General features: G+C 46.4%; 1 protein-coding gene across 2 annotated transcripts in view; it reads left to right on the plus strand.

Moving 5' to 3' along the window:
• LOC124009412 (RNA-binding Raly-like protein) overlaps positions 1 to 26,855 on the plus strand; it is an 81,577-nt gene that overhangs the window by 23,746 nt on the left and 30,976 nt on the right. For both annotated transcript variants that reach the window (XM_046321330.1, XM_046321257.1), the window contains exon 3: positions 13,645 to 13,695. In XM_046321330.1, coding sequence (XP_046177286.1) covers positions 13,645 to 13,695 — 51 coding nt within the window. The remainder of the gene's footprint in view (positions 1 to 13,644; positions 13,696 to 26,855) is intronic.

The following is a 26,855-nucleotide window of genomic DNA, read 5'->3' on the forward strand; positions in this document are numbered from 1 at the left end:
AAGCCGCCTCCAACGTCATTTTAGAGAATTTGGCAGTATGTCCAACTGGCCTCACAACCGCAGACCATGTGTATGGCGCATGTGTGTGAGCGGTTTGCAGATGTCAAAGTTGTGAACATAGTGCCCCATGGTGACGGTGGGGTTATGGTATGGTCTTGGATGGAATGGAATTTTGATAACTAAAAGACGGATTGGAGTCTTTTAATTGTCATCTCTTTGCAGCAATAGCCGTTTGCTTTCCAAACAGTTTTTCCGCGATTGCTTTTTTAAATATTGTGATATGCCTGGCTGGGTCTCTCTGCTTTTCACTGACAGTTGTAACTCAACATTCATATATTCTATTTGGAATTTTCAGCGCTTGCTGCCCAAATTGCGTGCCCTTCCGACTGTAGGCTATGTGATTTAAAACAATCCACAGCTTTCTTTGTAAAGAAGCTAATGATCCTCTGTGACCAAATCATGCTTTCTGGTGTAGTAGCCTATTTTTTAAATATAAAAAAACTCTGTCTATTAAGCTTTACACACACACACACACACACACACACACACACACACACACACACACACACACACACACACACACACACACACACACACACACACACACACACACACACACACACACACACACACACACACACACACACACACACACACACACACACACACACACACACACACACATAGACAAGACAAAGCAATATAAATAATATACTCAACTAGAAATAAAAAAACAAATAAAAAAATAGCTTTAAAGATACCATACTTTAGACAAGTTAAACATACCAGGCAGAAGGCTACAGAGGTTAAAGGGCAATCTATAGTACAGGGACAGAGCAAACACCTCACCATTGTTCCTGTAAACAGTCAAGGGATAAGGGTGGAGAAATGCAACCACTCACAGAGAGTCATGGCCACAGACCGACCATCCACTGGACAGTTTTTTTTTACAATGCTTTAAAATAAAAAATGAAAAATGATTATTCATGTAGGCGTGAACAAAGTGTAAAAATAACTGGGAAAAACAAGCTCACACTTCAGTCTCTGCCCGAGCAAGATGAACAAGGCATCTGCGGATCACAATCAATAAGCACATGGACCTTAATGCCCCCCCAGCAAAAACACAGAGAGAGGCTCCTCCAACCCTTAAGTCACAGACTTATTTTTAGTATTAATTGGAATGCCATCAGAGGATGGACTGTTTAAAGTAAGACCGGAATGGAGCCCAAGCCTCATTAAACAGTTTGGTGTTCCCACGTGAATTGAATGTGATTTTTTCTAGTTTCAGAGAGCACAACACATCCCTCACCCAATATTTATAAGATGGGGGAGCTGCCATCTTCCAGTTCTGTAGTATTAGCCGTCTAGCTAAAAGAGTTGTATAAGCAACAGTGTCCGACTTGATTCTTGATAGGGGGGTACCCATGGGCAGTACTCCAAAAAGGTCTGTAAGGGGAGACGGATCTATAACAGTGTCATATATATCAGAGAAACATTTAAATATTAATTCCCAGAAACCTGACAGTTTATGACAGCCCCAAAACATATGCAACAGTGTGGCTGGTTCCACTTTACATCTGACACAGGTAGGATCAAAATCAGAGAATATTCTTCCAAGTTTGGCCCCCGACCAGTGGATACGGTGAACCACCTTGAATTGAATGAGGCTGTGTCTAGTGCTAAAAGAGGATGAGTGCACCCTGTGCAGCACAGATTCCCAGGTGTCTTCCCCAAGTTCCTCCCCCAAATCCTTTTCCCATCGAGTCTTTAAAGGCACCAAAGAAGGGTTCTGTAAGTCATGAATGATTGTATATACATCTGAAATTGCGCCCCTAGGAAGCTTGTTCAGCTCCAAGATGCTCTCTATAGCTGTATTCGCAGGCCTATTGGGAAATCCAGGTGTGTTAGCCCTGACAAAGTTTCTAGTCTGGAGATAACGGAAAAAGTGGGATTGGGGGAGATTGAACTTTTCCTGCAGCTGAGAAAAAGAGGCAAATGTATCATCAAAGAATAATTGGGCGAGCGAGGAGAGGCCTAGTGAGTGCCGAATGCCAAAAGCCCCATCATTCAAAGATGGAGGAAATAAAATGTTCTGATTGATTGGGCCTGATAGAGAAAAGCCTCGGAGGTTAAAGGCTAAACGGAACTGATTCCAAATTTTAAGAGACTGCTTTACAATTGGGTTGACACACCTTTTGCCTAGGGACACTGGGAGAGACAAGCACAGCACAGAGGAAAGTGCTGCAGGTTTACACGATTCAGACTCCATCTGGACCCAGAGTGGTCTAGGGCCAGTAGGATCAGTCTGCAGCCAGTACAGAACGGCTCTGAAATTTGCAGCCCAGAAGTATGTCTGAAAATTTGGTAGAGCTAAACCCCCCAATGACCTAGGCTTCTGTAAATGTTTTCTACCAATCTGTGGTACCTTGCCATCCAAAATAAAATGCATGAATATTTGATCCAGTGAAATAAAAAAAGATTTTGGAATAAAAATGGGTAAACATTGAAATAAATATAAAGATTTGGGCAACATATTCATTTTAATGACATTAATCCTTCCGATAAGAGAAAGGGGTAGCGAATTCCAAAAAGTAAAAGATTGTTTCAATCTGTCTGCTAGAGCAACAAAGTTTTCCTGAAACAACATTTCCTTGTCACTTTTACTCCCAAGTAAGTGAATTGATCCCGGACAATCCTAAACTGAGAACTTGTAAAAGAGCACTTCAAAGCAGCCTTGTTTACCGGAAAAAAGCTCACTCTTGCCTAGATTCAGCTTGTACCCTGAGATTGATCCAAACATTTTAAGAACAGATAGGGCACGTGGCAATGAGGTATCGGGGTTGGAGATAAACAAAAGGAGGTCGTCAGCATATAGCGAGACTTTCTGCTCCCAGCCCGCCCTGATTATGCCTTGAATGGCATCATTAGAGCGTAGTGCAATGGCGAGAGGCTCGATTGCCAAAGCAAACAACAAGGGGGAGAGTGGGCAACCCTGTCTGGATCCGCGGTGCAAGGGAAAATAGTCAGAGGACAAGTTATTAGTCCGTACCGAAGCCATGGGGGAAAAATAAAGAATCTTTATTCACGCAATGAATTTGGGGCCAAAGCCAAATCTATAAAGGGCAGCTGTTAGGTAATCCCACTCAACGCGGTCAAACGCTTTTTCGGCATCAAGTGAGACCACCACCTCCGGGTCCTCCGACGCTGGGGAGTACAGTATATTCATAAGGCGCCTAATATTGAAAAATAAATGCCTATTTCTCAAAAAGCCAGTCTGGTCAGAGTGTATTACTTGGTGCAGCAAGCCTTCCATACGGATGGCTAAAAGCTTAGCTAGGATTTTGTAATCACAGTTTAAAAGCGAGATTGGGCGATAGGATCCACATTCCAGGGGGTCTTTGTTTTTCTTTAGTAGTAATGAAATTGAAGCCTGATAAAGACTAGGCGGTAGCTTTGAATTATTGAGGCACTCTGCAAATAGTCGAGACAAGAATGGGCAAAGCAGACCAGAAAACGTCCTGTAAAATTCGGTTGGAAAACCGTCCGGACCCGGTGATTTTACCACTTTTCATTGCGGACACTGCTGTTGCAATCTCCTCAAGTGTAAATTCTTCTTCTAGATAGTCATGGGAGTCTGTATCAATTGAAGGCATATTCAAGCCATTAAAGAAGGAGTCAATCAGCAAGGGGTCTTGAGGGGATTCAGAGGTGTATAGCGCAGAGTAAAATTGTTTAAATTGATCATTGATCTCTTTATGTATAACTGTGGTGGCACCAGACGGGGTCCTTATTTGTGGGATTAAACGTGAGGCCTCAGATTTACGGATCTGATGCGCAGGGAGTTTACTGGCCTTGTCGTCTTGTTCATAGACTTTGTATCGAGCTCACAAGAGTAACTGTTCAGCTTGCCTGGTAGAAAGCTCATCAAATTCAGATTGGAGTAGTTGGCGCTCTTTATGCAGATCAGAGGAAGGATCCGTAGCATACTTCTCATCCAGTGTGGCTATGGACTCGCTCAGGTCCCGAAGTCGCTGGGAGCGAACTCTATTTTGGTTGGCTGTATAAGAAATAATTTGGCCACGTAGGTATGCTTTGAGAGACTCCCATATGGTAGAGCAGGACATACCTGGTGTTGAATTAGTTTCTAGGAATAAGGTGATTTCAGAAGAGATGAAATTGACAAACTCCTTATCTGAGAGTAAAATGGGGTTGAGACGCCATTGATAACACATAGGAGGTCGCTGGGGAAACTCTAGTTCAACCACTAATGGTGAATGGTCAGAGATAACAATACTCTCGTAAGTACACTGCCGAAGGTTAGGCAGAAGTTTTTTGTCCAAAAAGAAGTAATCAATCCGGGAGTATGTTTGATGAACATGAGAATAAAAGGAATATTGTCTATCTGTAGGATGTAGGAAACGCCAGGCCTCAAACATAGCATATTTCTGAAGAAAGGATTGAATAAGTAGGGCACATTTAGATGGGCCTGTATTTGTTTGTGAGGACTTGTCAGGAACTGGGGACATTTTACAGTTGAAATCCCCCCCTAAAATCAACAAATGAGAATCTAAATTGGGAATAGTAGACAGAAAGGAAGAAATGACACTTGTGTCATCCCAATTGGGAGCATAAACACTAGCCAAAACAAGAGGGGTAGAAAACAGTTCACCGGTTACTATGACGTATCGTCCCTTAGGATCAACAATAACCTCAGAAGCTATAAAGCGAGTAGCTTTATCAACCAGAATAGCAGCACCTCTTGATTTACTATGAAAGTTTGAGTGGAACACTTGACCAACCCAGTCCTTACGCATCCTAAAATGCTCACCAGTCCTCAAGTGAGTCTCTTGTAGAAATGCAATATTTGCATTCAAACCCTTTAAGTGTGTCAACACCCTCTTATGCTTCACCGGGTTGTTAACCCCTTTGGTATTCCAAGAAATGTACTTGATCGTATTATTTCGGCCCCTCTGGGCATTCCCGTTATTCAACCTTGTCATTAGAGCATAGAATGAAAAAGCAATGAGCGCCCAAAACCCCCAGAATAACTTGTCTCAGAGTAATAATGTACGGTGGTAAATGTTTGGAAAAAGTACAGAAAATAAAACAGATAAAAAAACTAAAAAGACAGAATGACAACATTAGAACTGAACAATTCAACTTGCACCCCCACCCCCTCCACCCATCCCAGACAATACCTCCCCAAACGAGGTACAAGCCTAAATAGAACATGTTCTCTTCGCACAGTATGTCTGTGAGAGTGCGGTCTTAAACCTAAACCCACAGTCCCGCTCTTTAAAGTCGTGTTTTGTTAGTGGATCAAACAGCAAAAAGAAAGATTGGTATGTATTTAATTTTTTTTAAAGGCGAATCCCTTGTGCAAACGGAATGACAAAAGCACCACTTGTAGATGTATATAATTGTATTCCCAGTCTTATAACAGGCATTGAGAGGGAAAATAAATCAAATGTATAAAGGATCTCAGCCAAAAATCTAATTTGAAGTAAGGAAATCGTAGTAAGACAATCAAAAATAATAGTAATTATAATAGTAGTCTAGTTAAAGCTGAGACAGCTTACAACCAATACCAAAAAACTATGTGTCGGTGGACTCTGGGACCGATACAAGTCTCAGATTATTGCGGCAAGAGAATCCCTCTAGACTCATGCAGCTCTCCTTCACCTTTTTCAAATCCGCAGCTAGGCGTTTAACTTCAGCCTCCAGGGATGTAGTTAAATCGGAGACATTAGTAGCAGAGGCCTCCAGTGCCTCAAACGTTGTAGTGTGTGACGCAGTTGTTGTTTTGAGTATTGTGATTGCTGGCACAGTCTCGTTCCGCAGGATGGTTAAATCTGCTTTTAAAGTATCAGAAACCTCCTGTATTCTGGCCTCAATCGTAGCAACCACCTGTGTTTTCATTTCAACTATCTCAGAGCGTAGTAGTTTGATGGCCTCGAATGTTCATTTCAGCGCCGCCAAGCCGCGCCCCCGGTTAAAGTGTGCGTCCCCGGGCCCTCAGACTCAGGAGAGGGCAGTGATAAGAGCGGGTCTTGTAGGCCGGGTTTTCTCAAAGTCATGCTATTGGCCTTATGTTTGGTCGACATGCTGACATTCGGAAGCAAAGTAGTCTTGTTTTTTACGGAAAGGGATCACCAAATGAATATTTGAAAATAAATACGGTTCTGCTGCAGAATTCACATAAACTTTAAGAATACCACGGGAGCAAACGGAAAACACGTCAGTCGCACATGGCGTCCCCTACCATCCCCCGTAGTAGCCTATTTTGAATGATTATATACAGGAGTAAGCTAATTAGGCTAAATCGTTTTGGCAATTTAAATACATTTACCGTAGGGAACGCTTAGCTTCCCCTAGCCTTATGGACACAAGGTCTACACCTTTTAATGTGTCAGAAACACAACCAGCCATGATGTTTTCATCTGATTGTCAAACAGGCACTCCTGTAGGCAACCCGGCACATTCGTTCACTCACAAAATAAATTCAGCATCCAAACCCCAACAGTGCATTGGGCACCCGTTATTTGATGAATGGAAAGAGACATCAGTTACACCACACCTATTGCGATGACATTCTGCGATTGTCATTAGGCCTACACTTGTAGCCTGAATTAATGCATCCACTGTTGTTCATGCGTGCCTCGGTCTCAGCCACTCATCTCTGCCTTGTCTGTGAGTGTCTCAGCCACTCATCTCCACTCATCTCCACCTTGACAAATAGTAAGTGTTCTCCTCAAACCACAATGCAATTTGGAGCGTATGCTACCTTATTCCCAGTCAACTCACACATTTTTCAGGCGGCTGACATGCAGTAACATTCAAAATTGGTGTAATAGCCTATAGTTTTTTGGGCATGTTGTATTAATTAGATAATGTTTTACCGGTATAGCTTATGCCCACTATTTCTTAGTGGGTATGGGCAGGCGTAAGCTATGGACAATGAACACAATTGCATTTTATCGATGGCAATTTGAATGCACAGAGATACCGTGAGGAGATCCTGAGGCCCATTGTCGTGCCATTCATCCGCCGCCATCACCTCATGTTTCAGCATGATAATTCCGTGTCGCAAGGATCTGTACATCATTCCTGGAAACTGAAAATGTCCCAGTTCTAGGCCTGCATACTAAGATCAACAGATGCATATCTGTAGTGTCATGCAGGTGAAAGAGGACCCAAAAGCGACTTGGCGAAAACAGAGTCTTTAATCCAGTAAAGTAAATACAATCAAAAAACACAACTTTCACTCGAAATGACGAGGACAAACTGGAGACTCGATCTTGAACAGCAGGTGAACAGCAGGTTGCCTCGGGAAGGCACTTGAACCAGACAGACTCAGACACCTGCTCACCACGCAGCATCTGAGGAAAACACGACACGACAGGGCGATACACAAACACAGCACGATGAATTCTAGACAAGGAACCGACAGGACAGAAACGAATAACAAGGAGAGAAATAGGGACTCTAATCAGGGAAAAGGATCGGGAACAGGTGAGGGAAGGCTAAATGATGATTAGGGGAATAGGAACAGCTGGGAGCAGGAACGGAACGATAGAGAGAAGAGAGAGCGAGAGAGTGAGAGAGGGAGGGGGAGAGAGAGGGATAGAAAGAGGGAAAGAACCTAATAAGACCAGCAGAGGGAAACGAATAGAATGGGGAGCACAGGGACAAGACATGATAATAAATGACAAAACATGACAGTACCCCCACTCACCGAGCGCCTCCTGGCGCACTCGAGGAGGAATCCTGGCGGCAACGGAGGAAATCATCAATGAGTGAACGGTCCAGCACGTCCCGAGACGGAACCCAACTCCTCTCCTCAGGACCGTAACCCTCCCAATCCACTAAGTATTGGTGACCCCGTCCCCGAGAACGCATGTCCATGATCTTATGTACCTTGTAAATAGGTGCGCTCTCGACAAGGACGGGAGGGGGGAGGGAAGACGAACGGGGGTGCGAAGAAAGGGCTTAACACAGGAGACATGGAAGACAGGATGGACGCGACGAAGATGTCGCGGAAGAAGCAGTCGCACAGCGACAGGATTGACGACCTGGGAGACACGGAACGGACCAATGAACCGCGGAGTCAACTTACGAGAAGCTGTCGTAAGAGGAAGGTTGCGAGTGGAAAGCCACACTCTCTGGCCGCAACAATACCTCGGACTCTTAATCCTGCGTTTATTGGCGGCTCTCACAGTCTGTGCCCTGTAACGGCAAAGTGCAGACCTCACCCTCCTCCAGGTGCGCTCACAACGTTGGACAAACGCTTGAGCGGAGGGAACGCTGGACTCGGCAAGCTGGGATGAGAACAGAGGAGGCTGGTAACCCAGACTACTCTGAAACGGAGATAACCCGGTAGCAGACGAAGGAAGCGAATTGTGAGCGTATTCTGCCCAGGGGAGCTGTTCTGCCCAAGACGCAGGGTTTCTGAAAGAAAGGCTGCGTAGTATGCGACCAATCGTCTGATTGGCCCTCTCTGCTTGACCGTTAGACTGGGGATGAAACCCGGAAGAGAGACTGACGGACGCACCAATCAAACGACAGAACTCCCTCCAAAACTGTGACGTGAATTGCGGGCCTCTGTCTGAAACGGCGTCTAACGGGAGGCCATGAATTCTGAATACATTCTCGATAATGATTTGTGCCGTCTCCTTAGCGGAAGGAAGTTTAGCGAGGGGAATGAAATGTGCCGCCTTAGAGAACCTATCGACAACCGTAAGAATCACAGTCTTCCCCGCAGACAAAGGCAGACCGGTAATGAAGTCTAGGGCGATGTGAGACCATGGTCGAGAAGGAATGGGGAGCGGTCTGAGACGACCGGCAGGAGGAGAGTTACCCGACTTAGTCTGCGCGCAGTCCGAACAAGCAGCCACGAAACGGCGCGTGTCACGCTCCTGAGTCGGCCACCAAAAGCGCTGGCGAATAGACGCAAGAGTGCCTCGAACACCGGGATGACCAGCTAACTTGGCAGAGTGAGCCCACTGAAGAACAGCCAGACGAGTGGAAACAGGAACGAAAAGGAGGTTACTAGGACAAGCGCGCGCGGCGACGCAGTGTGCGTGAGTGCTTGCTTAACCTGTCTTTCAATTCCCCAGACTGTTAACCCGACAACACGCCCATAAGGAAGAATCCCCTCGGGATCAGTAGAAGCCACAGAAGAACTAAACAGACGGGATAAGGCATCAGGCTTGGTGTTCTTGCTACCCGGACGGTAAGAAATCACAAACTCGAAACGAGCGAAAAACAACGCCCAACGAGTTTGACGGGCATTAAGTCGTTTGGCAGAACGGATGTACTCAAGGTTCTTATGGTCTGTCCAAACGACAAAAGGAACGGTCGCCCCCTCCAACCACTGTCGCCATTCGCCTAGGGCTAAGCGGATGGCGAGCAGTTCACGGTTACCCACATCATAGTTGCGCTCAGATGGCGACAGGCGATGAGAAAATAAGCGCAAGGATGAACCTTATCGTCAGACTGGAAGCGCTGGGATAGAATGGCTCCCACGCCTACCTCTGAAGCGTCAACCTCGACAATGAATTGTCTAGTGACGTCAGGAGTAACGAGGATAGGAGCGGACGTAAAACGTTCTTTTAGAAGATCAAAAGCTCCCTGGGCGGAACCGGACCACTTAAAACACGTCTTGACAGAAGTAAGAGCTGTGAGAGGGGCAGCAACTTGACCGAAATTACGAATGAAACGCCGATAGAAATTAGCGAAACCTAAAAGCGCTGCAACTCGACACGTGACCTTGGAACGGGCCAATCACTGACAGCTTGGACCTTAGCGGAATCCATCTGAATGCCTTCAGCGGAAATAACGGAACCGAGAAAAGTAACGGAGGAGACATGAAAAGAGCACTTCTCAGCCTTTACGTAGAGACAATTCTCTAAAAGGCGCTGTAGAACACGTCGAACGTGCTGAACATGAATCTCGAGTGACGGAGAAAAAATCAGGATATCGTCAAGATAGAAAAAACAAAGATGTTCAGCATGTCTCTCAGAACATCATTAACTAATGCCTGAAAAACAGCTGGCGCATTGGCGAGACCGAACGGCAGAACCCGGTACTCAAAATGCCCTAACGGAGTGTTAAACGCCGTTTTCCACTCGTCCCCCTCTCTGATGCGCACGAGATGGTAAGCGTTACGAAGGTCCAACTTAGTAAAGCACCTGGCTCCCTGCAGAATCTCGAAGGCTGATGACATAAGGGGAAGCGGATAACGATTCTTAACCGTTATGTCATTCAGCCCTCGATAATCCACGCAGGGGCGCAGAGTACCGTCCTTCTTCTTAACAAAAGAACCCCGCCCCGGCCGGAGAGGAAGAAGGCACTATGGTACCGGCGTCAAGAGACACAGACAAATAATCCTCGAGAGCCTTACGTTCGGGAGCCGACAGAGAGTATAGTCTACCCCGAGGAGGAGTGGTCCCCGGAAGGAGATCAATACTACAATCATACGACCGGTGAGGAGGAAGGGAGTTGGCTCGGGACCGACTGAAGACCGTGCGCAGATCATGATATTCCTCCGGCACTCCTGTCAAATCGCCAGGTTCCTCCTGAGAAGTAGGGACAGAAGAAACGGGAGGGATGGCAGACATTAAACACTTCACATGACAAGAAACGTTCCAGGATAGGATAGAATTACTAGACCAATTAATAGAAGGATTATGACATACTAGCCAGGGATGACCCAAAACAACAGGTGTAAACGGTGAACGGAAAATCAAAAAAGAAATAGTCTCACTGTGGTTACCAGATACTGTGAGGGTTAAAGGTAGTGTCTCAAATCTGATACTGGGAAGATGACTACCATCTAAGGCGAACATGGGCGTAGGCTTCTCTAACTCTCTGAAAGGAATGTCATGTTTCCGAACCCATGCTTCGTCCATGAAACAACCCTCAGCCCCAGAGTCTATCAAGGCACTACATGTAGCACCCGAACCGGTCCAGCGTAGATGGACCGACAAAGTAGTACAGGATTTTGATGGAGAGACTTGAGTAGTTGCGCTCACCTGTAGCCCTCCGCTTACAGATGAGCTCTGGCTTTTACTGGACATGAATTAACAAAATGTCCAGCAACTCCGCAATAGAGGCACAGGCGGTTGGTGATCCTCCGTTCCCTCTCCTTAGTCGAGATGCGAATCCCTCCCAGCTGCATGGGCTCAGTCTCTGAGCCAGAGGAGGGAGATGGTTGTGATGCGGAGCAGGGAAACACCGTTGATGCGAGCTCTCTTCCACGAGCCCGGTGACGAAGATCTACCCGTCGTTCTATGCGGATGGCGAGAGCAATCAAAGAGTCCACATCTGAAGGAACCTCCCGGGAGAGAATCTCATCCTTAACCACTGCGTGGAGTCCCTCCAGAAAACGAGCGAGCAGCGCCGGCTCGTTCCACTCACTAGAGGCAGCTAGAGTGCGAAACTCAATAGAATACTCCGTTATGGACCGTTCACCTTGGCATAAGGAAGCCAGGGCCCTAGAAGCCTCCTTACCAAAAACTGAACGGTCAAAAACCCGAATCATCTCCTCTTTAAAGTTCTGGAACTTGTTAGAGCAATCAGCCCTTGCCTCCCAGATAGCTGTGCCCCATTCTCGAGCCCGGCCAGTAAGGAGTGAAATGACGTAAGCAACCCGAGCTCTCTCTCTAGAGTATGTGTTGGGTTGGAGAGAGAACACAATCTCACACTGCGTGAGAAAGGAGCGGCACTCAGTGGGCTGCCCGGAGTAGCAAGGTGGGTTATTAACCCTAGGTTCTGGAGGCTCGGCAGGCCAGGAAGTAACAGGTGGCACGAGACGTAGACTCTGGAACTGTCCAGAGAGGTCGGAAACCTGAGCGGCCAGGTTCTCCACGGCATGGCGAGCAGCAGACAATTCCTGCTCGTGTCTGCCGAGCATGGCTCCTTGGATCTCGACGGCAGTGTAACGAGCGTCTGAAGTCGCTGGGTCCATTCCTTGGTCGGTTCCTTCTGTCATGCAGGTGAAAGAGGACCCAAAAGCGACTTGGCGAAAACAGAGTCTTTAATCCAGTAAAGTAAATACAATCAAAAAACACAACTTTCACTCGAAATGACGAGGACAAACTGGAGACTCGATCTTGAACAGCAGGTGAACAGCAGGTTGCCTCGGGAAGGCACTTGAACCAGACAGACTCAGACACCTGCTCACCACGCAGCATCTGAGGAAAACACGACACGACAGGGCGATACACAAACACAGCACGATGAATTCTAGACAAGGAACCGACAGGACAGAAACGAATAACAAGGAGAGAAATAGGGACTCTAATCAGGGAAAAGGATCGGGAACAGGTGAGGGAAGGCTAAATGATGATTAGGGGAATAGGAACAGCTGGGAGCAGGAACGGAACGATAGAGAGAAGAGAGAGCGAGAGAGTGAGAGAGGGAGGGGGAGAGAGAGGGATAGAAAGAGGGAAAGAACCTAATAAGACCAGCAGAGGGAAACGAATAGAATGGGGAGCACAGGGACAAGACATGATAATAAATGACAAAACATGACATGTAGTCCCAGTCGTGTGAAATCCATGGATTAGGACCTAATGAATTACTTTGAATTGACTGATTTCCTTATATGAACTGTAACTCAGTAAAATATTTGAAATTGTCAAACAGTCACTTAACAAAGGCGCTCCTGTAGGCAACCCGGCACATTCGTTCACTCACAAAATAACTTCAGCATCCAAACCCCAAGAGTGCATTGGGCACCCGCTATTTGATGAATGGAAAGAGACATCAGTTACACCACACGTTTATATTTTTGTTCAGTGTATTTAGTATAGTTTCATCTAAAAATGACAACTTTTTTCATTTCACTATAATAAAAATAAAAAAATTACCTAAGTAGGACGGTCCTCCCCTTCCTCCTCTGAGGAGCCTCTACTGTTCAGTAGTACTTTCATGAAGGCGGTGAGTATTGTGCACTTCACAGAGAGAGTCAAAGGCTGAGTCAAGGCTGGAGTTGATAGTTGCGAGTTTACATTCTACCCCATATCTGTGATACAGGGGAGTCCTGAAACCATTAAGTGTATCAATAGTCCACTTCTCCCAGTGTAATAAAAATGTGCTGGGATTGTAACCCTAATCTTCTATTTCATGTCTTAAATGTGGTCTCTCGCCTGCTATAGAAGAATGGCTCCTGAGAGCAAAACTGCATAGCATGACCGTTTCCCCTCCCTTTCTGCTTGACTTCCCTGGTTGAACACAGCCTGTTATTTGACCAGTCAGCCCCCCCCCCCCCCCCCCCCGTGATTTTGAAAACCATTCAACCAAAACTGTGACTTAGGACAGGAAAGGTCCAAGAGGGGGAGCGGGAGCACACTTCACTTTCCCAATGAGTGTGAAGAGGAAAGAGAGGCTTTGTCCCCAGAGTAACAGGGATTCCACAGGTCAAGACAAGATTATGGCGATGTTAAAACATATCACATCAGCCTTAAGTGTCTGTATCAATCTGTCTTCTCCGTGGACAAGCCACCTATCCGTCTTCATTGATCCGTGTTCTATCCTTCCCCCTTCTAACACCCATCATATCCCCTCACCGCCCTCCAATGCACAGCTACCGTATCATATTCATCTTTCCTTCTCTCTCACCATTTCCCTCTCTCTTCTCAGATCTGACTATGACCTGGAGTATGACAGCTATCCAGATGACCTCTACAACAGGTAGGCAGCTGTACTGCACCTGCTCTCACCTACATATCTATGTTATAATAGATTATTGTTCTTTACTCGCATGGACAAGTAAAAAACAGGCTCTGTTATGATCCAGTTTTCTTGTTTAGAACTCGTACTCAGATGTTATATGTAAATACCCACGGGGCAAAAACTGGTTGAATCAATGTCGTTTCCCTGTCATATCAACCCCCAAAAATCAATGCGATGACGTTGAATCAACATGGGGACACTGATTGGATTTGCAAAAAGTAATCTACTTTGAACCTAAATCCAATGACATAGTGGCGTTGTTTGTTGATTTCAAGTTGAATTCACATTAGTTGACAATTCAACCAAGTTTAAATCCAAATTAGACATTGAATTGACATCTGTGCCCATTGGGGATGTTCTCTTGTGCTGCAAAGCCCCTTTTCAAAGTCAGTGCAATTCTCTAGTCTTCCCTCTCCTCCTCTTTGATTGCATGTGTCTCATGGACAGGCTTCTGACTCCTGACTCCTGATTCGTCTAAGAGGAGGAGTATGGCTGCTTGTGAAAGTCATGCATGTTGAATATGATACCAGAGAATATACTGTGCCGCCTTAGTGTTAACTCCTTTTAAATCCCCTTGCCTGGTACAGCCCAAATGGCTACACAGCACAAAAGACACTTGCTTTGTTTCAGTAACTCTGTCTGTCTATATTATTCCACAAGTGATAACAGTGAGACTATGGTGAAGGGCCACAGGGAGGGAAATGCTGTGGTGTTCTGAGGGGTCTCAAATTGAGCCCGTTCTTTGCATTGAGGCTCCACTTGAATAGCCTAATTAGCCAGGCTTTGATTGGCTGCAAGAAGTGGGCCCTCTGTGTCTGGTGCTGATAAAGGACGCTGTGGAGAGGAGAGATAAGAGAAGAGTGTGCAGAAACGTCTGGGGGAGGGGGGCGTTCGAGCAGCGAAATGGGGACACTGAGAAAGCATCTATCTATATCAAAGAGCTGCTGATGGTTTGTCTGCAGGGACAGCATAGATAGGGATTTATGAAATATGATAAGCATGTCCAGATATACACTACGGTGCAAAAGTTTGGCGTCTCTTAGAAATGTCCTTATTTTTTAAAGAAAAGCTAATTTTATGTTCATTAAAATACCATAAAATTGATCAGAAATATAGTGCAGACATTGTTAATGTTGTAAATTAATATTGTAGCTGGAAATGCCTGATTTTGAATGGAATATATACATAGGTGTACAGTGGCCCATTATCAGCAACCATCACTCCTGTGTTCCAATGGCATGTTGTGTTAGCTAATCCAAGTTTATAATTTTAAAAAGCTAATTGATCATTAGAAAACCCTTTTGCAATTATGTTAGCACAGCTGAAAACTGTTGTCCCGATTAAAGAAGCAATTACAACTGGCCTTCTTTAGACTAGTTGAGTATCTGCATTTGTGGGTTCGATTACAGGCTCAAAACGGTCAGAGAAATGAAGGCTATTCCATGCAAAACATTGCCAAGAAACTGAAGATATCGTACAACGCTGTGTACTACCCCCTTCACAGAACAGCGCATACTGGCTCTAGCCAGATAAGAAAGAGGAGTGGGAGGCCCCGGTGCACAACTGAGCAAGAGGACAAGTACATTAGAGTGTCTAGTTTGAGAAACAGACACCTCACAAGTCCGCAACTGGCAGCTTCATTAAATAGTACCCACAGAACGCCAGTCTCAACGTCAACAGGGAAGAGGTGACTGGGATGCTGGCCTTCTACCCCTTAATCACTATGATAAAAATAATAGTTTTTCTTAAGTATATTTTTAACAAAGCTGAGATCTACTGTGAGGTCTAAAGTGTAGGAATACAGGTGAAATTTACATTTACAGACACTCTAATCCAGACATACTGTTCTTAAGAAAGCTAGATAGAACAATCACATACAATGCCTTCAGAAAGTATTCAGACCCCTTGACTTTTTCCACATTTTGTTACATTACAGCCTTATTCTAAAATTGATTAAATAAAACATTTTCCTCAGCAATCTAGACACAATACACCATAATGACAAAGCAAAAACAGTTTTTTTTAAATGTTGCAAATGTATTAAGAATAAAAAATGGAAAACTGAATAGTTATGTAAATACCTTATTTAAATAAGTATTCAGACCAACATTGAGCTCAGGTGCATCCTGTTCCCATTGATCTTCCTTGAGATGTTTCTACAACTTGATTGGAGTCCACCTGTGGTAAATTCAATTCATTGGATATGATTTGGAAAGGCACACACCTGTCTATATAAGGTATCACAGTTGACAACCATCTCTGCAGCACTCCACCAATTAGGTCTTTATGGTAGAGTTGCCAGATGGAAGCCACTCCTCAGTAAAAGTCACATGACAATCCTCTTTGAGTTTGCCAAAAGGCAGCTAAAGACGCTCAGACCATGAAAAACCAGATTCTCTGGTCTGATGAACATTTCGGCCTGAATGCCAAGTGACACGTCTGGAGAAAACCTGGCACCATCCCTACGGTGAAGCATGGGGGTGGCAGCATCATGCTGTGGGGATGTTTATCAGCGGCAGGGACTGGGAGACTGGTCAGGATCAACGGAAAGATGATGCAAAGTACAGAGAAATCCTTGATGAAAACCTGCTCCAGAGCCCTCAGGACCTCTGACCGGGGTGAAGGTTCACTTTCAACAAGACAACGAGAAGCCACAAGTCTCTGAATGTCCTTGAGTGGTCCAGCCAGAGCCTGGACTTGAACCCGATCAAACATCTCTGGAGAGACCTGAAAATATCTGTGCAGCGAAGATCCCCGTCCAACCTGACAGAACTTGAGAGGATCTGCAGAGAAGAATGGGAGAAACTCCCCAAATACAGGTGTGCCAAGCTTGTTGTCATGTTTTGTCATTGATTATCATGTCTGTCCCTGTGCTTCCCTTCTATTCGTTTCCCTCTGCTGGTCTTATTAGGTTCTTTCCCTCTTTCTATCCCTCTCTCTCCCCCTCCCTCTCTCCCTCTCTCGCTCTCTCTCTCTATCGTTCCGTTCCTGCTCCCAGCTGTTCCTCATTCTCCTAACTACCTCATTTACTCTTTCACACCTGTCCCCTATTTTGCCCTCTGATTAGAGTCCCTATTTCTCCCTCTGTTTTCCGCTTCTGTCCTTGTCGGATCCTTGTTTGATGTTTGCTGTTCTGTGTCCTTGTTCCGCCCTGTCGTGTTTTTGCCTTCTTCAGATGCTGCGTGTGAGCAGGTGTCTATGTCAGCTACGGCCTGTGCCTTCCCGAAGCGACCTGCAGTCTGTGGTCGCGTCTCCAGTCGTTCCTCTCTACTGACGAGAGGATTTCAGTTTTCCTGTTTTGTATTTACCTAAGATAATATCCAGGATTATCGTTTTTGTTTAAGACTGGAATAAAGACTCTGTTTCTGTTAAGTCGCTTTTGGGTCCTCATTCACCAGCATAACAGAAGGATCCGACCAAGAATGGACCCAGCGACTACGGATTCTCGCAACACTGCCGTCGAGATCCAGGGAGCAATGCTCGGCAGACACGAGCAGGAATTGTCTGCTGCTCGTCATGCCGTTGAGACCCTGGCCGCTCAGGTCTCCGACCTCTCAGGACAGTTTCAGAGTCTTCGTCTCGTGCCACCAGCTACTTCCTGGTCTTCCGAGTCTCCGGAACCTAGGGTTAATAACCCACCATGTTACTCTGGGCAGCCCACTGAGTGCCGCTCCTTTCTCACCCAGTATGATATTGTGTTCTCTCTCCAGCCCAACACATACTCAAGAGAGAGAGCTCGGATCGCTTACGTCATATCACTCCTTACTGGTCGGGCTCGGGAGTGGGGCACAGCTATCTGGGAGGCAAGGGCTGAGTGTTCTAACGATTATCAGAACTTTAAAGAGGAGATGATACGGGTTTTTGATCGTTCAGTTTTTGGGAAGGAGGCTTCCAGGGCCCTGGCTTCCCTATGTCAAGGTGATCGATCCATAACGGATTACTCTATAGAGTTTCGCACTCTTGCTGCCTCCAGTGACTGGAACGAGCCGGCGTTGCTCGCTCGTTTTCTGGAGGGACTCCACGCTGAGGTTAAAGATGAGATTCTCTCCCGGGAGGTTCCTTCCAGCGTGGACTCTTTGATTTCACTCGCCATCCGCATAGAACGACGGGTAGATCTTCGTCACCGAGCTCGTGGAAGAGAGCTCGCGTTAACGGTGTTCCCCCTCTCCGCATCTCAACCATCTCCTCCCACCGGCTCAGAGACTGAGCCCATGCAGCTGGGAGGTATTCGCATCTCGACTAAGGAGAGGGAACGGAGAATCACCAACCGCCTTTGCCTCTATTGCGGTTCTGCTGGACATTTTGTCATTTCATGTCCAGTAAAAGCCAGAGCTCATCAGTAAGCGGAGGGCTACTGGTGAGCGCTACTACTCAGGTCTCTCCATCAAGATCCTGTACTACCTTGTCGGTCCATCTACGCTGGACCGGTTCGGCTGCTTCCTGCAGTGCCTTGATAGACTCTGGGGCTGAGGGTTGTTTTATGGACGAAGCATGGGCTCGGAAACATGACATTCCTCTCAGACAGTTAGGGAAGCCCACGCCCATATTCGCCTTAGATGGTAGTCTTCTCCCCAGTATCAGATGTGAGACACTACCTTTAACCCTCACAGTATCTGGTAACCACAGTGAGACCATTTCCTTTTTGATTTTTCGTTCACCTTTTACACCTGTTGTTTTGGGTCATCCCTGGCTAGTATGTCATAATCCTTCTATTAATTGGTCTAGTAATTCTATCCTATCCTGGAACGTTTCTTGTCATGTGAAGTGTTTAATGTCTGCTATCCCTCCTGTTTCTTCTGTCCCCTCTTCTCAGGAGGAACCTGGTGATTTGACAGGAGTGCCGGAGGAATATCATGATCTGCGCACGGTCTTCAGTCGGTCCAGAGCCAACTCCCTTCCTCCTCACCGGTCGTATGATTGTTGTATTGATCTCCTTCCGGGGACCACTCCCCCTCGGGGTAGACTATACTCTCTGTCGGCTCCCGAACGTAAGGCTCTCGAGGATTATCTGTCTGTTTCTCTCGACGCCGGTACCGTGGTGCCTTCTTCCTCTCCCGCCGGAGCGGGGGTTTTTTTTGTTAAGAAGAAGGACGGTACTCTGCGCCCCTGCGTGGATTATCGAGGGCTGAATGACATAACGGTTAAGAATCGTTATCCGCTTCCCCTTATGTCGTCAGCCTTCGAGATTCTGCAGGGAGCCAGGTTCTTTACTAAGTTGGACCTTCGTAACGCTTACCATCTCGTGCGCATCAGAGAGGGGGACGAGTGGAAAACGGCATTTAACACTCCGTTAGGGCATTTTGAATACCGGATTCTGCCGTTCGGTCTCGCTAATGCTCCAGCTGTCTTTCAGGCATTAGTTAATGATGTACTGAGAGACATGCTGAACATCTTTGTTTTTCGTTTACCTTGACAATATCCTGATTTTTTCACCATCACACAAGATTCATGTTCAGCACGTTCGACGTGTACTCCAGCGCCTTTTAGAGAATTGTCTCTACGTGAAGGCTGAGAAGTGCGCCTTTCATGTCTCCTCTGTCACATTTCTCGGTTCTGTTATTTCCGCTGAAGGCATTCAGATGGATCCCGCTAAGGTCCAGGCTGTCAGCGATTGGCCCGTTCCTAAGTCACGTGTCGAGTTGCAGCGCTTTCTCGGTTTCGCTAATTTCTATCGGCGTTTCATTCGTAATTTCGGTCAAGTGGCTGCCCCTCTCACAGCTCTTACTTCTGTCAAGACGTGCTTTAAGTGGTCCGGTTCCGCCCAGGGAGCTTTTGATCTCCTCAAGAAGCGTTTTACATCCGCTCCTATCCTTGTTACTCCTGACGTCACTAAACAATTCATTGTCGAGGTTGACGCTTCAGAGGTGGGCGTGGGAGTCATTCTGTCCCAGCGCTTCCATTCTGACGATAAGGTCCATCCTTGCGCTTATTTTTCCCATCGCCTGTCGCCATCGGAACGCAACTATGATGTGGGTAACCGCGAACTGCTCGCCATCCGCTTAGCCCTAGGCGAATGGCGACAGTGGTTGGAGGGGGCGACCGTCCCTTTTGTCGTTTGGACTGACCATAAGAACCTTGAGTACATCCGTTCTGCCAAACAACTTAATGCACGTCAAGCTCGTTGGGCGTTGTTTTTCGCTCGTTTCGAGTTCGTGATTTCTTATCGCCCGGGAAATAAGAACACCAAGCCTGATGCCTTATCCCGTCTCTTTAGTTCTTCTGTGGCTTCTACCGACCCCGAGGGGATTCTCCCTGAAGGGCGTGTTGTCGGGTTGACTGTCTGGGGAATTGAGAGACAGGTAAAGCAAGCACTCACTCACACTGCGTCGCCGCGCGCTTGTCCTAGTAACCTTCTTTTCGTTCCTGTCTCTACTCGTCTGGCTGTTCTTCAGTGGGCTCACTCTGCCAAGTTAGCTGGCCACCCCGGCGTTCGGGGTACGCTTGCTTCTATTCGCCAGCGGTTTTGGTGGCCTACTCAGGAGCGTGACACGCGCCGTTTCGTGGCTGCTTGTTCGGACTGCGCGCAGACTAAGTCAGGTAACTCTCCTCCTGCCGGTCGTCTCAGACCGCTTCCCATTCCTTCTCGACCATGGTCTCACATCGCCTTAGACTTTATTACCGGTCTGCGGGGAAGACTGTGATTCTTACGGTTGTTGATAGGTTCTCTAAGGCGGCACATTTCATTCCCCTCGCTAAGCTTCCTTCCGCTAAGGAGACGGCACAAATCATCATTGAGAATGTGTTCAGAATTCATGGCCTCCCGTTAGACGCCGTTTCAGACAGAGGCCCGCAATTCACGTCACAGTTTTGGAGGGAGTTCTGTCGTTTGATTGGTGCTTCCGTCAGTCTCTCTTCCGGTTTTCATCCCCAGTCTAACGGTCAAGCAGAAAGGGCCAATCAGACTATTGGTCGCATATTACGCAGCCTTTCTTTTCGAAACCCTGCGTCTTGGGCAGAACAGCTCCCCTGGGCAGAATACGCTCACAACTCGCTTCCTTCGTCTGCTACCGGGCTATCTCCGTTTCAGAGTAGTCTTGGGTACCAGCCTCCTCTGTTCTCGTCCCAGCTCGCCGAGTCCAGCGTTCCCTCCGCTCAGGCTTTTGTCCAACGTTGTGAGCGCACCTGGAGGAGGGTCAGGTCTGCACTTTGCCGTTACAGGGCGCAGACTGTGAGAGCCGCCAATAAACGTAGGATTAAGAGTCCTAGGTATTGTCGCGGTCAGAGAGTGTGGCTTTCCACTCGTAACCTTCCCCTTACGACAGCTTCTCGCAAGTTGACTCCGCGGTTCATTGGTCCGTTCCGTGTCTCTCAGGTCGTCAATCCTGTCGCTGTGCGACTGCTTCTTCCGCGACATCTTCGTCGCGTCCACCCTGTCTTCCATGTCTCCTGTGTCAAGCCTTTTCTTCGCACCCCGTTCGTCCCCCCCCCGTCCTTGTCGAGGGCGCACCTATTTACAAGGTACGGAAGATCATGGACATGCGTTCTCGGGGACGTGGTCACCAGTACTTAGTGGATTGGGAGGGTTACGGTCCTGAGGAGAGGAGTTGGGTTCCATCTCGGGACGTGCTGGACCGTTCGTTGATTGATGATTTCCTCCGTTGCCGCCAGGGTTCCTCCTCGAGTGCGCCAGGAGGCGCTCGGTGAGTGGGGGGGTACTGTCATGTTTTGTCATTGATTATCATGTCTTGTCCCTGTGCTTCCCTTCTATTCGTTTCCCTCTGCTGGTCTTATTAGGTTCTTTCCCTCTTTCTATCCCTCTCTCTCCCCCTCCCTCTCTCCCTCTCTCGCTATCGTTCCGTTCCTGCTCCCAGCTGTTCCTCATTCTCCTAACTACCTCATTTACTCTTTCACACCTGTCCCCTATTTCTCCCTCTGTTTTCCGCTTCTGTCCTTGTCGGATCCTTGTTTGATGTTTGCTGTTCTGTGTCCTTGTTCCACCCTGTCGTGTTTTTGCCTTCTTCAGATGCTGCGTGTGAGCAGGTGTCTATGTCAGCTACGGCCTGTGCCTTCCGGAAGCGACCTGCAGTCTGTGGTCGCGTCTCCAGTCGTTCCTCTCTACTGACGAGAGGATTTCAGTTTTCCTGTTTTGTATTTACCTAAGATAATATCCAGGATTATCGTTTTTGTTTAAGACTGGAATAAAGACTCTGTTTCTGTTAAGTCGCTTTTGGGTCCTCATTCACCAGCATAACACTTGTAGCGTCATACCCAAGAAAACTTGAGGCTTTAATCGCTGCCAAAGATGCTTCAAAAAAGGACTGGGTAAAGGGTCTTAAAACTTATGTAAATGTGATATTTCCATTTATTATTTTTAATAAATGTGCAACATTTTCTAAAAAACAGTATTTGCTTTGTCATAATGGGATATTGTGTGTAAATTGACGAGGGGGGAAAAAAACAATTTAATACATTTTAGAATAAGGATAATAACGTAACAAAATGTGGAAAAAGTCTAAATACTTTACGAATTCACTGTATCTCAGTTATAGTAAGTACATTTTTCCTCAATAAAGTACCTATAAGCAAAGTCAGTCCTAGTAGTGGGGAGTCAAGAGCAAGTGTTTGTTCTCAAACTGCTTTTTTTACGGGGGTAGGGGATGGGTGAGGAGTTGGTGCACGGTGGGGTGCTGTGGGATAATTTTAGATACTCTATGAAGAGGTAAGGTTTTAGATGTTTTCGGGAAGATGGACAGGGACTCTGCTGTCCTAGCTTCAGGGGGAAGATGGTTCCGCCATTGTGTTGCCAGGACAGAGAAGAGCTTTGACTGGGCTAAGTGGGATCTTCCCTCCTGTAGAGGGAGGGCCAAGAGACCCGAGGTGACAGAACAGAGTACTCGGGTTGGGGTCTAGGGTTTGAGCATAGCCTGAATGTAGGGAGGGGCAGTGCCTCTTGCTGCTCTGTAGACAAGAACCAAGGTCTTGTAGTGGATGCGAGCGTTGACTAGAAGGAATGTGGGGAGAAGCGGGGTGACATGAGAGAACTTGGGAAGGTTGAACACTAGGTGGGCTGCAGCGTTCTGGATAAGTTGCAGGGGTTTGATGGTATAAGTCACTGCTTTGATGTTTCCAGAGAACGACAGGGTGTTGTCCAGGATCACGCCAAGGTTCTTTGCACTCTGGGAGAGGGGCACCATGGAGTTGTCAACCATGATGGAGAGGTCTTGGAGCTGGCAGGCCTTCCCTGGGAGGAAGAGTAGCTCTGTCTTGTCGATGTTGAGCTTGAGGTGGTGGGCCAACATCCAAGCTGACATACTGTATCTGCCAGGCACACATAGCCACCTGGGTGTCAGAAGGGGGAAAAGAGAAAAGTAGTTGAGTGTCATCCACATAGCAATGATAGGAGCGACCATGTGAGGATATGACAGAGCCGAGTGACTTGTTGTATAGAGAGAAGAGGAGAGTACCTATAACATAGCCCTGGGGGACACCAGTAGTGAGAGTATGTGGTGCAGACACAGATCTTCTCCATGTCACCTGGTTGGAGTGGCCTGCCAGGTAGGATGCAATCCAAGAGTGTGCAGAGCCTGAGGCTTGAATGGGTGGAGAGGAAGAGCTGATGGTTCATGATGTCGAAAGCAGAGGATATATCTAAGAGGATGAGAGTCAGCTTTGGTAGTGAGGAGAGCCTCCGTGACACAGGGGAGAGCAGTGCTTAATTTGTAAATCGGGAGGTGCCGGAACAAAAAGTGAGCACGAGAGGGGGCTTCCCTGGGGAGTTTTGAGGTGCGGGAACGCATGAGAGAAAAAGTAACCTTTATAATTAAGCATTGCATGCATATCATTGCATTTGAGTAATGGCATAAGGCAGTAGAGTAGAGGCACTTACATAAGTTGCACACATGGGGATCATTTTTAGTAGCTTAGAGTCCAGGAAAAAGGTGGCCTTTTATAAACGCATTTCACGCAATTCTACGTCATTTTACATGACTGGAGACTTTGCCAGAATCTTTTTTAATACCACACAAATGATCGAAATGGCAGGGTACTTTGACACTGAGAAATTGACATCAATAAAAACAACCTTTTCTTGAATCCATCAATAGTGTAGGCCTAGGTGTGTGGAGACATATTATAGGCAACGATATGAGAAGGAAATTATAGTCCTACAAATGCTTTCCAGTTTAACTGAATACACATATTTAGCAGACATTATTGCGGGTGTAGCGAAATGCTTGTGTTCCTAGCTCCAACAGTGCTATTGTATCTAACAATTCACAACAATACTCAAATCTTAAAGTAAAAGAATGGAATAAAGAAATATATAAATATAAAATATTAGGAGTGGCATTGACTTAATACAGTAGAATAGAATAAAGCATATACAGGAGATTAGTAAAGCAGTATAAAACATTATTAATGTGACTAGTGTTCCATTATTTAAAGTGGCCAGTGATTCCATGTCTATGTATATAGGGCAGCAGCCTCTAAGGTGCAGGGTTGAGTAACTGGGTGGAAGCCAGCTAGTGATGGCTATTTAATAGTCTGATGGCCTTCAGATAGAAGCTGTTTTTCAGTCTCTCGGTACCAGCTTTGATGCACCTGTACTGACCTCGCCTTCTGGATGATAGTGGGGTGAACAGGCCGTGGCTCGGGTGGTGATCTTTTTGGCCTTCCTGTGACATCGGTGTCCTGGAGGTCAAGCAGTGTGCCACCGGTGATGCGTTGGGGAACCACCCTCTGGAGAGCCCTGTGGTTGCAGGCGGTGCAGTTGCCGTACCAGGTGGTGATACAGCCCGACAGGATGCTCTCAATTGTGCAACTGTAAAAGTTTCTTAGGGTCTTAGGGGCCAACCCGAATTTCTTCAGCCTCCTGAGGTTGAAGAGGCGCTGTTGTGCCTTCTTCACAAAACTGTTTGTGTGGGTGGACCATTTCAGATTGTCAGTGATGTGCCACCTGAGGAACTGGAAGCTTTCCAAATTCTCCACTGCACTCCCGCTATGTGGATAGGGGGGTGCTCCCTCTGCTGAAATAAAATTATGATTGTACTGTTATACAATACAGAGCCTACCAAATATTATTCATAGCAAAACAACATAAAACAACAATTATTTAAGAATGCTTTGGTACATAAATGGTCAAGCCTCTTCTCCAAAACTAAACAAATTCTAGTCATCACCTTTGAGTGTAAACTGTATTATTATGCATACTGCATGGACTGGTTATCTTATCCTACACTCTAAACTTTCTATCCATGAGTCTGGGAGAGAATTTATAGCCCCAGGCTATGCTGTTGGTTCGTGGATTGTCAGGGGGCTTACCATTAGGCTATTAGGCTATTAGACTATTAGGCAATTAGTGAATTTGTATTTGATTTTGAATAGCCTAATAGTAGGGTATTTGTCATAATTAATTGAGTGACACATTACCTTTAGTTATCCAGAATATCTCACAACCATGCGTTTCCATCTCCTCTTCTCTCTCCTCTAGACCTATTCCTTTCCTGAGCGAGCAGACAGGCTGTTTAGTTAAATATGTTTAGTTAAATATGTTTTGTTGCAAAATCATGTTACTATCGATTTTAAGGAACAGATTTCACTTGGTTTCCCAAATTAAGCACTGGGTAGCTGCAGGAACAAGGTTGGAAAGCCCATTGCATACAGAGTTTGGGCGGAATATCACCTGTCTTGCCAGCGAGAGCATGCACCTCAAACAGTGGTTGATGCGTGGAGTAAAATAAGTGTTATTATATTTATTTATCAGCTGCTTATATTAAGCACATGCTCCGCTATAAAACCGAAATAGCTTACAAAACGGACCGGTTGGAAAGCGTGCGGCTATTTGAGTGCATACGGATGGCGTATTTTCCCTCCTGCCCCTGTTCCTATCCATTTGATAATTAAGCAATAATACATGAGAGGCCATGTGTTATGACATTTTTTACCATGCCTGTAATGTGGTCATAGCCACGAGGCGAAGCCCACCACAGCAATGATAAAAATGTCATAACACATGGCCTTGAGTGTGTTATTGCTTTTATACAATGGGTTACCAGCATTAAAAATTAAGATTATTTCCAAAACTATCCATTTTTAAACAATACTGTACATGGTGCTACATTCACTAACACTGGTTATAATGATCTATTTTAAATCCAAACTAATTTGACATATTAGTAAAGATGAGATTTAATTGAGAATGGGTGAAAATATGGGTGAAATAGGGGTGAAAATATGATCACTTTATGAGAGAACAGCTGTGAAGCCTGAGGCAAGGAACAGAGTGCAAGCTCTTTTGCTACTTTCTCGGATTGTCAATAGCCTATAGTTCAACCATGCAGCCCATATATGTGTAGACTTCTAAGACATTCTAAGGTTTGTATCATTAACAACTTGTTACATCTGATCCTGCCACACCTTCTACTGCTCATCCTGTCTCTCCTTGACCTGCCGCTACTCCCCCAGTACTCTATCTCTCTCCCTCTCTCTCTCTGTGTGTGTGTGTGATTGTGTGGGCGGAGACAGGTGTGCTGGAGTCAGAGCAGATCCCCACCAGCAGCAACCTGTTCCATAATCAAGACCTCTACAAATACTCAGCTTACCTTGTCCCAACCCCTCTCACTACAGCCTCAGCTTCTGCACCTGGTTCCCTGCAACCCACCCAAGCTTCCCCTGGCCTGCACTCCATCTTCCCACTGTGTTTCATTAAATACATTGGTTACCAGTTTCCTCGTCTGAGTCTGCTCTTGGGTTCCCCTGTTCCACTCCGCATAAAAGTACGATCTGGCCAAAGAGATGAACCCAGCAGACTCTGATACTCTCCACCAAACCCTTGTCGGCCAAGGTGCCCTGCTCCAGCAACATGGCCAATCCCTGAAGACCCTTCTGGAGCACATCAAGGAGTTTTCATGGAGCCTGTCTAACCTACAGGGCCAACCCTTCGCCCAGGGCTCACAACCAGTTCCAAGTCCTCCTTCTCCACTCCGGGAGCCGTTTGTTAAGAATCCCGAGCGTTATGATGGCAACCTTGGAGTTTGCAGAGCCTTTTTGGTACAATGTTCACTAGTATTTGTGCAACAGCCCTACTCTTATGCTAGCGAATGGGCCAAGGTTTCCTTTCTGATTGGCTGCCTCCATGGAGCAGCGCTTTCCTGGGCCACAGCGGTGTGGGAGAGACAGTC

The sequence above is a fragment of the Oncorhynchus gorbuscha genome, linkage group LG01 (assembly GCF_021184085.1).
Source record: "Oncorhynchus gorbuscha isolate QuinsamMale2020 ecotype Even-year linkage group LG01, OgorEven_v1.0, whole genome shotgun sequence".
Lineage (NCBI taxonomy): Eukaryota > Metazoa > Chordata > Actinopteri > Salmoniformes > Salmonidae > Oncorhynchus > Oncorhynchus gorbuscha.